The sequence below is a fragment of the Eubalaena glacialis genome, chromosome 18 (genome assembly GCF_028564815.1).
Source record: "Eubalaena glacialis isolate mEubGla1 chromosome 18, mEubGla1.1.hap2.+ XY, whole genome shotgun sequence".
NCBI classification, from domain to species: domain Eukaryota; kingdom Metazoa; phylum Chordata; class Mammalia; order Artiodactyla; family Balaenidae; genus Eubalaena; species Eubalaena glacialis.
The window spans coordinates 59033221-59047043 of NC_083733.1; the positions used below are offsets into that span (position 1 = coordinate 59033221).

A 13823-nucleotide genomic window follows, 5' to 3' on the forward strand; every position below is an offset into this window, starting at 1 on the left:
GGTGGCTCATTCTGTGTTTTGGCAAATGCTTACTATCATATTACATCACCACAATCAAGACATTTAACAGTTCCACCAGCCCCGCCTTTCTACTCTTTTTTTTTTCATAACTTTATTTTTATTTATTTATTTGTTTTTGGCTGTATTGGGTCTTCGTTGCGGTGCGCGGGCTTCTCATTGCAGTGGTGTCTCGTGGCGGAGCATAGGCTCTAGTCGCGCGGGCTTCAGTAGTTGTGGCGTGCGGGCTCACTAGTTGTGGCTCGTGGGCTCTAAGAGTTCGCATGCCACAACTAAGGAGCTGGCGAGCCACAACTAAGGAGCCCTCAAGCAACAACTAAGGAGCCCGCCTGCCGCAACTAAGGAACCCACATGCCACAACTATGAAGCCGGCGAGCTGCCACTAAGGAGACTGTGAGCCGCAACTAAGACCCGACACAACCAAATAAATAAATATTTTTTAAAAACTCTGTTGGGGAAGGACAGAAGGTTTGGCAGAGGGCTTTCTTGTAGCCTATAGAATAGCCTTTTGGGGGGTCATGGGTCTTCAATTCTCAATGGGTCTCATTCTATTACCTGCCTTAGAACTGAGTGCCAATCTGGCACACACTTTGCCAGAATCTTTTCAGTTCTCCTCTTTATTTTAGATTAGGCGAGCGGAGAGGTGTCATTAATTGGGAAAGGGAGTTCTGTCTGGGTATTTTAGAGAGACTAGAAAGAGGAGGGGTGGGTCCCTTAATTGCATTTTGACAGGGTGTCTTGGGACCTACAGGTTGAAAGTTCAGAGTAAATAAGGCAGTGTGCAAAAGAGCTATTTGGAAGCCATTATCCATTTTGTAATTTTAATAGGGCATCCTTTAGTAGATCATTGTTTATCTGTAGATGATAGGACAAATGAAAGTTGCAAGTGTTGCTTTCTTGTAAGGTCTGTGCCTGAACTGAATGAGCATTAAAATGTGTATCCTGATCAGAGTTCATGATATCTGGGGGCCCAGAGGAAACCAAGTTCTAATGAGGGCTATAGTGGTGAGGTTAGCACCCTGGAAAGGATAAGCCAAGAGTAGACCTGTATACGTATCAGTCATTGTGAGGACAAAATGATTTGTGTCAGCACATTGGCACAATGGCCCAATAAAATCAATTTGATGGTGAGAGAAGGGTCATTCACCCTTTGGTATAGACCTTCATGGGCTGTGCCACCAATAATCATGTTGGGAGGGTAGGGTTTGGGTTAGGGCCAGTGACATGGAGATGCCATGAATTTTGGCCCCAAATATAAGCATCTGGGGCCCAAGATGAGGGTAATACTTGAGTTTATTTGAGAAATGGGAGCAAATTGGACAGATACGACATTTTAATGAGCCACCTCTGGGAGTCATGGTAGGAGCTGAGATGGGAAATTTTCATTGTAATACATGAGGTCTGAGAGGTAATATATTGACAATGTGGAAGGCCCTGTCATAGGGGATAAGCCTGAATGTGAAATCTATTTTGAGCCCATCAACTGAATCAAACAGTCTAGGAGTCTGTAAAAATATGAAAAAAATGACAAAATTTTTTGATGGTGTCCTCCAGTGCCAAAGTGACTACAATTAGCTTTGTGAATTTTGTCATCTTTCATTCGGGATGTCTCAGTCGTGGGATGGAAAGTGGTAACTCTCCATTGGGCTCCATCACGAATGATGTGGTGCTGCTGTCTGAAATAATTGGACTCCCTTTCCACTGGGACTTGGTTTATCCCAAGAGGCCCCATGGATGGCCAATGGGGCCAGGAGGGGGCAATCTCTCCTGGACTTGTGGACTTGGGCAAAGGACAGAGGGTGGGAAAAGCCACATTCGCCTGTAGTTTGGATATGCCTGAGGGTTCAAGCTGTATCCTGTAGGTACCATTTCCATTTAATAAGGATGCTTCACTGCCTGTTCCAAGCCTGTGGGGTGTTGTTTCCATAACCTATGGTAGAATAGGCAGTTGCACTTAAGGGTCATGGGCTCAGGGCCTATGATGGCTTTTTTCTCAAGTAGGGCCCAATCAGCACTAAGATTTGTCTTCTAAGAGAAATCTACCTCAGCCGCCGAGGGTAGTTTGTATCTGAAACACATAGGGAGTTGTTGGCTATCATGTGTGGTTCAAAGACTCCAAGGGGCACAAGACAGTTGCTAGGACTTCCACCATAAAGGGGTCACCAGGCAGATGTGGCATCGCTTGTTGGATGGTTTTTTTACGTGGGCCTGCTGTTGGGGTGCCCCCATTCAAATTGAAATGATTTCTTTGGTGACTTTTGTCAATAGATTTTAAAAAGACTATTGTAAATGAATTGTTGCAACCAAATGTTGCAGGCCATGGCCTGATAGTGCGCTGCCAGAATGGAGCTCACTGATTTTGGGTGACTCAGACTCATGTAGGAGACACAATAAAGAATCAATCAAATTACTCTACCTCTCTTGGGCCCATGAAGGTTGTAATACAGTTTTTCTGTTTTGTTTTGTTTTTGCCGTGCCGCATGGCTTGCGGGATCTCTGTTCCTCGACCAGGGATTAAACCCCAGCCACAGCAGTGAAAGGCCAGAATTCTAACCACTAGCCCACCAGGGAACTCCTTGTAATACAGTTTTAAATTAAAATATTTTATCAACAGTTCTGCAATGTAGATCTCCAAATGCGCAGCTTCTTGAGCCTTCATCTTGTGCATTCTTCAGAGGATCTGAAGTTCACCACTGGAGTTTGAACTAAACTTTCCAATGATATATTATCTAGGTTTGCTGTTCTAACAGAGACAAAACGAACAGCAGTTTAAACAACATACAATAGTTTTCGCTCACGGATTCAGGTGAGGGTAACACTAGCCCCCAGTAGGAAACCACCTTACTGCCCAGGAACTCGGCAATATGAACTTTGTCCCCAAGGGACTTGTGGGAACTGTAGTCCAACAGCTCCGAAGTGGCTCAAGTACTTCCGGCGGAAGAGGGTGGGAACTCGGGCTGTGTTCTCCTCTGGCTTTCTGGGAAGTGTAGTCTACAAGTTCTGTAGAGACTCGGACGCTTCCGCACAGGCGTCGCTGGGACAGGGGAATTGTGGGAAGTGTATCCCCAGCGCAGCCTGGGGGCGGGGTTTCAGGCCCTGCCGCTCTGGGCGGTCAGGTAGTCTCCCTCTCTTCCCTCTCGCTGGTGAGTTGCTTCCGCGTTTTGCGACCCGTGGGAATTTCCCTGGGAACCTGTCCAACCCAGCCATCAATTTGGGGGAAAGAGCTGCTTCAGAGAGCAATGGTTTGAGGGCTGGGGCGTGGGCGGTGGCTCCTTTGGGCGGAGTCCTCTGCGTTTGGTGCGGTGGATGGGATCGTTCCTGGCCTGGTTGGAGGGTCTCCAGGGCTCTTGCCTTGAGGACCCATCCCCTAGGCCGTGCACCTAACACCCTGCTCTGTCATTTCCCGCAGTAGAACATTGGGTGAATTACTTAAATTTCTGTGTCTGATGGTTTCTTGTAAAATTGGGATGACATTACTACTCTTAAAAAACAAAATTCAGGGAATACTCCGAAGGTCCAGTGGTTAGGACTCCGTGCTTTCACTGTCGAGGGCCGGGGTTCAATCCCTGGTGGGCGAGGTAAGATCCCACAAGCCGCATGGCGGGGCCAAAAACAAAACAAAAAAGGCAAAATCAAACAAAATTCAACTGTGTAAATTTGAAGATCTAATTGGCTTTATGTAACAGTTGGTGAATTGAGCAGCATCCCATCTAGTAAATAGAAGGGTTGTACAAAATGGAAAGTTGTTTTTGTTTTTTTTTCAGGCAGAAGAGTAGGGCAAAGGAATTATTAGTAAAAGAAAAGAAAGGATTATTTTTAGGTCAGGATTTCTTTTTGTGGGGAAGGGAATGGCAAGGGCTTTATCGTGAAGATTGCCTCTTCTCTGGGGGATGGAAATGGGCTTTGTAATAGATTACCTCGTTAGTGCTGGCCATAAAATACCAGCCTGGTTGATTAACATTATATTTCTATGTAAGGTGGAAACTGCAGTTAAGTCTTGGTTTGCTGTCATGGGGCGGGGTGTAGCAAATGACTCCATTTTGGGCCTTTTTTTTTTTAGCCGCCTCTGGGCATGTGGGATCTTAATTCCCCCCACCAGACATCAAACCCTTGCCCCCTGCAGTGGAAGCACGGAGTCTTAACCACTGGACCACCAGGGAAGTACCGGGCCTGTTCTTTCCTTTTTAACACTACCTTCCTAATACAGTGATTTGAGAATTAAACGGGATGGTATGAATAAAAGTCTTGATGGAGAAAATGTTCACATATCGAGGTATGGGGCAGTCATTTTAGCTTATACGTGGTTCGGCCTGAACTCTGTGTGAGCCAAAGCAGCCTGACTCATGGCCTGTCAAACACACACAGCACATTGAGGTAAAGACTATCCATCTCAAAGATAAGGATAAATAACTCCCTTCCTGTGGCATCTTCCTGCATCTCTCCTCTACCTGAGTATCTTTCCCAGAAGAACATAAAACCGTGTTCATTGCAGCTTCCTATACAATGACAAATCTAGTACTCATCAGGGATTGTGCCAAAATGCGTATTTAATTCATCCAGGAACACAGCAGTGGTTTGATAAATCGGGTTTATTCGTTGCAGTGAGAGATTACGCCCACCATGGGGAACCATGAGGTGCCACGAGGGTAAGAGGGTGTCAGAAAAAAATCTATTACAGGATTTGGGCTTCATTTAAGTGTTTTGGGAGAGGGCCTAAGGACGCAGGGTTCACTCCGGATTGGATGCTGCCAGAAAGCAGGAGCAATTTTAAGATTTAGTATCTCAATAAATGTTATATTTTGGGAGAGCAGACTAGAACAAAGATAAAGCTCTAAGTGGTAAAGAAATAGCATCACTCTTTTAGCCAAGAGGAGGATGTCTGGCATTGTGTGGGTGGCACAGTGACCTTGTTTTTGTCTGTCTAAAAATTACGAAGTGGCTTTCTTTTGTCTCACTTTACCGTGGTCTCAGAGAAACCTCATTTGAGGATGGTAGTCTGTGATTTATGTCCCAAAGGAGAATACTATTGGCCTGTGAGTGCCGTGCCAGCTTCCAGATGTCAGGAGTATTTTGTTTTTAGTTCTCATTACATTCAACGCACCATTATACAGCCATCTTTTGGAAGGAGTTAAATTTTCAGTGACTGACATTAGAAAATGACTAGCTTATATTGAGTTTAGAAAAATAGATAACAGAACACAAGATTTCATTTTAAAAAACGAAGATGTATGTTGATAGGCGTATGTATTGACGTGTTTACGGAGAGAAAAAAAATCTGGTTATCTTCAAGGGAAAGGAGTCTAATGCATCCCCCTTTCCCCCATTTTGCTTTATACTATTTTTAATTAGCTTCCAATAACGTGTTTTTATTTTTATTTAAATTTATTTTATTTATCTTTGGCTGCGTTGGGTCTTCGTTGCTGTACGCAGGCTTTCTCTAGTTGCATCGAGCGGGGGCTACTCTTCATTTCGGTGCACGGGCTCCTCATTGCGGTGGCTTCTCTTGTTGCGGAGCACGGGCTCTAGGTGCACCGGCTTCAGTAGTTGTGGCTCACGGGCTTAGTTGCTCCGTAGCATGTGGGATCTTCCGGGACCAGGGCTCGGACCTGTGTCCCCTGCATTGGCAGGCGGATTCTTAACCACTGTGCCACCAGGGAAGTCCCAACATATGTGTTTGTAAATTGTTAACTATAATAAAGATATTTTAACCAGAATATATAAAGGAAAAATCTCAATATAAAACATCCTCCTTCACCAATAGAATCCTCCTCAGTGCTCTGGCATTTTGGCTTTAGGACTCAGAATGACTCCAATGCCAAGCTCTTCAGCCTTCATTATGCTTGCTTTGAGATAGCGGACAGTTTCTTAACTTCTCTGAAATTTGGTGTTTTCACCTCCAAAGTAGCGATCATAACTTCAATGAAAAGTTTAAATGAGGGAAGAGCACTTTTCCATGAGGACAAGCTTCCACTTTGGCCCTCTCAAGTTGTTTTTCCTGCCAAACCAGTGGTACCACAGGGTCTGGTACCTTCTTTGCTCCTCCTGGCCCCTCCCAAATCATTCTACCTCGCCTATTCTTTGACCTCTCAGTTTTAGCCTCATATTGTCAGATTATATTCAAATTAAACTACTTTCAATCATCTAGTGTTCCCTAAACAGTCATCCCCCCTTAACTTTTCTTTTTTATTTTTAAAAAATTTTTGGCTGCGCCCTGCGGCATACGGGATCTTATTCCCAACCAGGGATCAAACCCTTGTCAAGGCCCTGGAGTGGGAACGTCCAGTCCTAGCCACTGGACGGCCAAGGAAGTCCCCCACCCTGTTAATTTCTTGAAGATTGCATCTCCTCACTTGTTCCCTTTCCAACAATACTCCTGTCATAATTGGAGGCATTTCGACTTCAGAAAGTCGTGTCTATGGAACATTTTCGCTGGAGGACTCGGGGAAACGTAAGGCTGACTGTCAGTGTAGGACTCTGCCTTACCACCCCGGAAGTCGGGACTTCCGGGATTCTTTTCTCTCTGGCATTTTGGGAACCGTAGTCAAGGAGCTTCCCGTAGTCTTCCTGGAAAGTGAGACTCTGGATTGTTTTCCTCGGCATTCTGGGAAATGTAGTCCAGGCACTCTGTGTAGTCGCTTGCACTTCCGCTCAGGAAGGCGGATCTGACGAATTCTGGGAAGTGTAGTCCAGAAGCCCGGTGGACTCGTAGGCACTTCCGTTCCCGGAGTGGGCGGGTTGCAGGTGTGTTTTCTGTGGGCCCGTGCGTCTGTTCCGCGTCTCGCTGGCCCTTGCGAGCTTCCTGGGTCTCTGCTTGGGTCGCGCAACCACCTGGCAATCGATTTAAGGGAAAAGAATCCTCGGCGGAGAACGCAGGTGCGGAGGGGCGAGGGCGGCCGTGTGCGTGCCCCTCGGTGGAGCCTCTGTGCGTTTGGGGCGTTCTCGAAACCCCAAGAGGGGAATGGCTCCGCTCGCGTATCCCCTGGATTGGGAGTTTCCGCGGCTCTCACCTCGCCCAGTCCGCCTCCCTCCACCTTCCACGTGCGCTTCCACTTCCTCGCGTGGGGAGTTAATCTCCCCGTGCCTCCCGTTGCTTTTCTTTAAAATATTAGGCCCTTCCTAGTAGAATTGTTTTGGGAATTGAAAAAGGTGGTACAAATAGAAGTCTTAGTTCCTGGCACGTAGTGAATGGTGATCTCTCCTTGGTGTTAATTTCTCGAGGAGAGGTCAGGTTCCCAGGTTAGGGTCAGAAATCCAGCTTCAAGGACCCTTGCCCTTCTCTCTATCTCTGCGTGATGCTGGATAATCCCGGACCCCTTCTGACTTTTTTGGAGGGGAAGCTTCCGGATTGCTCGGGATTGCTTCTAGATTGCTCAGAGGGAGGGGAAGCTTTAACTTTTATCGGGGACGGGGACTCAATCGTGGCACTTCATAGCATTCTTTCTTTCTCCAGCGTGATTTCTCAAAAAGGACCACACGGAGGTAGAGGGAGTGACTCCTGAGCTACTGATAGCAAAACTCCACGTGAGTGGGACTTGACAGTTTTGTTTTACAATGATCTTCACATCAGTCAGAGAATGTGTAGGATGTGTAATTGGACATGAGTATTGATAATAATTAATCCTTAACTGTTAACTTAAGTGATGAGGGCTTTACACAAATAAATACATTATGTCACACCGTGGCTCCGTGAAGAAATACTGCTTTTTTCCTGTTCTGAAAAATGAGCTTGAGACCTAGGGAGCTGAAAGTTATTTGCCCATAGTCACCCACCAAGTAAGAGGCTGAGCTGGGGTTGGAATTCAGGCAGTCTGAGTCCAGAGCTTGAGTTCATAATCTTTTGGATGTAATTCTCCTTGAGCTTTAGGAACTAGGTGGAATCAAGCAGTTTAGTCAGGACTTGATTGTGAGGGACCTTAAAATCAAATAAAATGGGCTTGGACTTTTCTATGAGTTTTAAAAAATATCATCAACTATTTTGTTTCACTTGTTACAAATAATATTTCTTATTCTCATAGAACTGTATCATTGTGGAACATTCAGAAATTAAAGAAATTTGAGAGAAAAATTTTTTTTAATTACTTCTTAATCCAGGGTAAAGATAGCAACAGTTAAGCTTCTAATGTATTTCTGTTTAGTGATTCTTTTTGTGTATTTGTTTATAAACATTTTACAGATTTTTTTATCCTACCTTTCTCAGTGATTTTTCCCTTATGTGTTTTAACTATAGAAATTGCCAAACACTGACAAGAAAGAATAAACTAATGAACTTCCAAGTAATTTAATGATTAGTCTTACTATTTTCATTATTATTGTTATTCCTGTGACTGTTTCCTGATTTTTAAGAAAGTTTTATTTTTATATAATTTTAAACCTATAGCAAAGTTGCAAAATAGTATAAGGGACTCTCCTATACTTGTTACCTAAATTCACCAATTGTTTACATTTTGCTTATCTGCTCTGTTCCTCCATCAGGAATGTACCTATATTCACTGACAGCTCATCTTAGCTTTCTGCATGAAGGAAGCCCACATACCATGAGTAATCAGGAGGTGTCTTGGTAAGAGGGATTTAGGAAAGGCTGACTATAGGATTTTAGCATCACATACTTGGTAATATTAGACTATTATACTATATATATTTTTTTAATTAATTAATTTATTTATTTATTTTTGGCTGCGTTGGGTCTTTGTTGCTGCACGTGGGCTTTTAGTTATGTCAAGCGGGGGCTACTCTTCGTTGCGGTGCGCGGGCTTCTCACTGCGGTGGCTTCTCATTGCAGGGCACGGGCTCTAGGCACGCGGCTTCAGTAGTTGCGGCACGTGGGCTCAGTAGTTGTAGCTCGCAGGCTCTAGAACGCAGGCTCAGTAGTTGTGGTGCATGGGCTAAGTTGCTCCGCGGCATGTGGGGTCTTCCCGGACCAGGGCTCAAACCCGTGTCCCCTGCATTGGCAGGCGGATTCTTAAACCACTGCGCCACCAGGGAAGCCCCTATACTAGATATTATACTAGAGAATAGTGTTTATATATTAGATATCTATTAAGTTATTTCTGATCATAGTTAATAGGTAACGGTAGGTAATGCCAGATAGCATATTAAGTAACATACTGTTATATAGTCTACGTCCTGTATTTTGTTCTGTTTTTCATTGGAAGTCTTCATAACTGGTTTTTCCCTCAGTTCAAAGTCCAATTTTATACCCAGCTCACAGATACAGAGAACAGATTGGTGGTTGCCAGAGACAGGGTGTGGCGGGGGTGGGTGAAATGGATGAAAGTGGTTAAAAGGTTCAAACTTGGAATTATAGAGTAAATAAATCATGGAAATATAGTGTACATCATTATGACTCTAGTTAATAATACTGTATTGCTCATTTGAAAGTTTCTAGAAGAGTAGATCCTAAAATTTCTCATCACACACAAAACATAAATTTGTAATTATGTATGGTGATGTATGTTGACTAGATTTATTGTGGTAATCATTTCACAACATATACAAAACTAGAATGATTATGTCGTACACCTGAAATTAATATTATAAGCCAATTATACCTCAATTTAAAAAACAATAATAAAGCTCATGCACTTGATCATTAAAAAAAAAGTCCAATTTTATGCCTTGCCTTAAGGTGTATATTTGTTTACAAACATTTTACAAAATTTTTCTCATACTTTTCATAATGTTCTTCTTTGACATGGAATGATTCCACAGCCTTTGTCTTTTTTGTTCTTGATGCTTTTAGGGAGTGTAGAGGCAAGTTATTTTGGAGGACCATTTGAGGTTCATCTGATATATTCCATGTTTAGCTTCAGATTACACATTGTTGGCAGGGATTCCACAGAAGTGGTGAAGTGTCCTCGTCACTGCAACATAGCAGGAGCCAAAGGATATCAGTTTGTCCCTATATTGGTAAACTCAGCTTTGTTTACTAGGCTAAGGTAATGTCTGTCAGATTTCTCCATTGTAAAGTTACTCTTGTTTTTCGGAATTAATAAAGTTTTCTTATGGGGAGATACACTTATTAGTGGGCATTCTACTATAAAGAGAAACTTCTTCTCTCCCACTTATTTATTTATTCATTTAAATATAAATATTAGTATGGCTTCAGGATCCATAAATTAGTATTCTAAATCACATGTAGATTAATAAACATTTATTTTTACCAGCTTGAGGTATATTGTACATATCATAGAATTCACCCACTTGAGATGTACCAATCAATGATTTTTAGTAACTTTGCTGAGTGGTGCAACCATTGCCGTAATAATTTGGAACATTTTCATTTCCCCAGTTGGATTCCTTAGTTAACCCCCATTCTCTCCCCAGATACCCAGGCTACCACTAACCTACTTTCTGTCTCCATAGATTTGCCTATTCTGGACATTTCATATAAATGGAATCATACAATATATAGACTCTTGTGTCAGTCTTCTTTTGCTTTCCCACACATTTACAAGGGTTCATCCACATTGTAGCATAATCAGGACTTCATTCCTTTTCATTGGTGCATAATATTCCATCGTATGGATATGCCACAATTTGTCTGTTCTTTCACACATAGGCCAACATTTTGGTTGTTTCCAGATTTAGGTTATTATGAATAATGCTGCTGTGAACATTCATATGCTCATTCACAAGAAGCATCTGCATGGGTGAGCGGCGACCCAGGTCACTCTTTCATGTCTTTTTTCTGCCTTCCCAGACACTCTGCCAGGTGCAGTTCTGACCTCCCAGGATCTGTGTAACTCAGGACTGTGCCCATCCCCAGACACAGGAGGAAACATGACCATGTTCAAGGTGAGTAGGGCCCGCCTTTCTCACTTTTAAAGTTCCATCTCATTACTCAGACTGTTGCACGTTTGTCTTGGGATGACTCAAGCAGAACAAGAGACATGGGAGGACATGTTCTCCTCCCAGCTCTTAGGTTGTCCCTTTTGAGTTTTCATTGCGTTTGTTTTTATTGTTTATTTTGTGTTATTATTATTTATTTTATAGAGTAGAAAAATGACTACAAATGAACAACTCTCTCACTTCACTACTTCCCTCCTGACAAACTAGCTGTTCTTATTTTCTCTTTTTTTCTCGTGTGCATTCATAACTCTTTTGTATTTATGGTGTACATTTAATTTTAAATTGTAACTTCCTTCCTTTAATATTAGATAACGTTCATTTTTTTAATGGATAGCACATATTTGTCATTGAATTGATGTATGTTTTTATTTTATTTTTTTGTACTCTTTTATTTATAACTGCTTCCCACCTGTAGACATTTAGATGGTTTAGGAATTTGACTGTTCTAAGCAACCCTGCAGTGACAGCTTTCCTACATTAAACCTTCGCCCCCCCAAATCAGTTCTGAAAACAGTCTGTCAGTTTTTTCTCCTTACTGTACTGTGAGCTCAGTATAGAAAGAGTACATTTGATATGTGTCATGTTGGCTGTTTTCTAGGTAGAATATCCAAATACAAGCATGGCACAGCCCTAACTTGCTTTGCACAAACATATTTGGAGGTTTTCACACAGGAAGAGCTGGATTCTGTCTTCCCCAGGCCTGAGTCGTGGCTTGTGTATATTTTACTTATTGGTCCTTTTTTGTTCTTTTATGTATTAACCAGTTTGACTAAAGTAGTATGTAACCTTAGCTTAAAATGTCCAGTGATACTAGATTTGCCAGTAACTTGTGTTCTGTTTCTGCATTTACTCTTTAGAGCAGCTGCATGAGGAGATTTTGTCTCATTTTCTTCTTAAACACTTGAAATATGAGACACCTACTCACGTTGACACAGGAAACCAAGGGTCGGGAATGCTAAGCAGTCTGCTTAAGTGAAAGATAAACAAGAAGAAAGAAAGTTCATTTGAGACCTGTGTCTTGTAGTGTTGTTGTCTGGAGGGCCTTTTGAGTGATGATTTCCACAGTCAGTAGGTGGCGCTGCTCTTCCCCGACCCCTTTCTTGGGTTGCATCTCTTCTCTTCCTGAATCTCTCCTCTACCTGAGTACCGCCGCAGGTACTCTGAGATGCTCAGCGCTCCAGGCACACAAAGACAGCAGTTAGCACAGTCGTTGTATAAAATATTTAAATTCCTCTGTGGCAAAAAGATACCTTACATGGTATTACCAGAAAAAATAGCAACCTGGGGCAAAAGTATTTACCAAACGGATTCCAAAAAAAAGCAAAATCCAGAATAAAGAATCTTATACATAGGACAAAGGAAAAAATCCAGTGGAATATGAATGAGGACATGAACAGGTATGTTAAAGAAGACAGATACAGATGGTTAATAAACATCTGGAAAGGTATTAGTATTAATTTATAATCAGATAAGTGGGAATACTAAAGCAAATTGTTCTTCCAAATCAGATTACAAAAACTGTGGGAAAATTTATAACCTGCTCTTGGCCAATATATGGAGATTCAGGGTACTTGTACTCTCTTCAAAGATTAGGGAAGTAGGAAAAAAATTGGGAAGAAAATCTGCCATTATATGATTTTATAATTTATATTTTTAATATATAATTAAAAATATAATTTTAAATATGCCTATTTTGACATTTTAATTTTCATTTGAAATTATTTATTTATTTATTTATTTATTTATTTATTTTTGACCACGTTGGGTCTTCGTTGCTGCGTGCGAGCTTTCTCTAGTTGTGGTGAGTGGGGGCTACTCTTTGTTGCAGTACGCAGGCTTCTCATTGCAGTGGCTTCTCTTGCTGCGGAGCACGGGTTCTAGGCGCACGGGCTTCAGTAGTTGTGGCACACGGGCTCAGTAGTTGTGGCTCATGGGCTCTAGAGCACAGGCTGAGTAGTTGTGGCGCACGGGCTTAGTTGCTTTCCGGCATGTGGGATCTTCCCAGACCAGGGATCGAACCCATGTCCCCTGCATTGGCAGGTAGATTCTTAACCACTGCACCACCAGGGAAGTCCTGCAATTATTTTTAAATAATGAGGGAAATAAGATCTACAAAAATGATGTTCTTTGCAGGATGGATTATAAAGAGAAAAATATGTAAAATTAAATACGCTTTATTTAGAACAGGTAAATGTAGATCATCAGTTCTCTGGAATAATACGCAGCCACGAAATGGGATGAAATAGGTGTTGATAATGATAATATGAAGGAATAATAAGAGTAATAGCAAATGTTTATCAGACACTTACTCTGTGCCACATACTCTTCCAAATGCCATAGATATTCCCTGTTTAATCCTTGAAAGAACTCTGTCATGTAAGGACCATTATACAGAGAGGAAACTCAGGCACATAGGCAAGCTTGTCCAAAGTCACGCAGCTAGTAAGGGTAAGGGCCACGCAGACCTTTGGGAATCATGTCAAGGCATGCTGGATCCAGAGCGTGACACTGAATGCTGCAATTAAGAGACATAGTGTGTGCAAGATGGGACCCCATGTCTCTAGGAAGATCCTGGAACCAACACTCTTCAGTCTGTGGAACTCAGAGAATAGAAATGTTGCTACCAGAGCCCTTTACCAAGCAAGAAGTCCTTCAATAGGAAAATCTGGCTTCCAGCAGCATGAGTAGCTTATATGCACTCTAATTCAAGTCTTGCCAGTCAGCTTCCAAGTTTGAAATTCCCCTGACACCTTAAATTTTGCCCCAGACCCTGGATCGAGGAAACAGACTTGAGAGCCTTGCCTCCTGTCTCCTTGTTGGTTGACCTCGCCATAAAGCTTTTTCTCAAAAAAAAAAAAAAAGAAAAAAGTGTACCTTGAGGTTACATAGGGTGAACTACATCGATGTCCCACACAGGTTACTAAAAGCTTGTTAGCTTGGCAGACAATAAAGAAAAG

At 42.4% G+C, this 13823-nt stretch overlaps 1 protein-coding gene across 1 annotated transcript in view; it reads left to right on the forward strand.

Moving 5' to 3' along the window:
* The window catches only part of LOC133077702 (uncharacterized), a 42361-nt gene that overhangs the window by 20636 nt on the left and 7902 nt on the right, over positions 1-13823 (forward strand). The window contains exons 8-11 of the mRNA XM_061172475.1: positions 2901-3134; positions 6422-6589; positions 6760-6891; positions 10718-10812. Of these exons, the coding sequence (XP_061028458.1) occupies positions 2901-3134; positions 6422-6589; positions 6760-6891; positions 10718-10812 (629 nt within the window). The remainder of the gene's footprint in view (positions 1-2900; positions 3135-6421; positions 6590-6759; positions 6892-10717; positions 10813-13823) is intronic.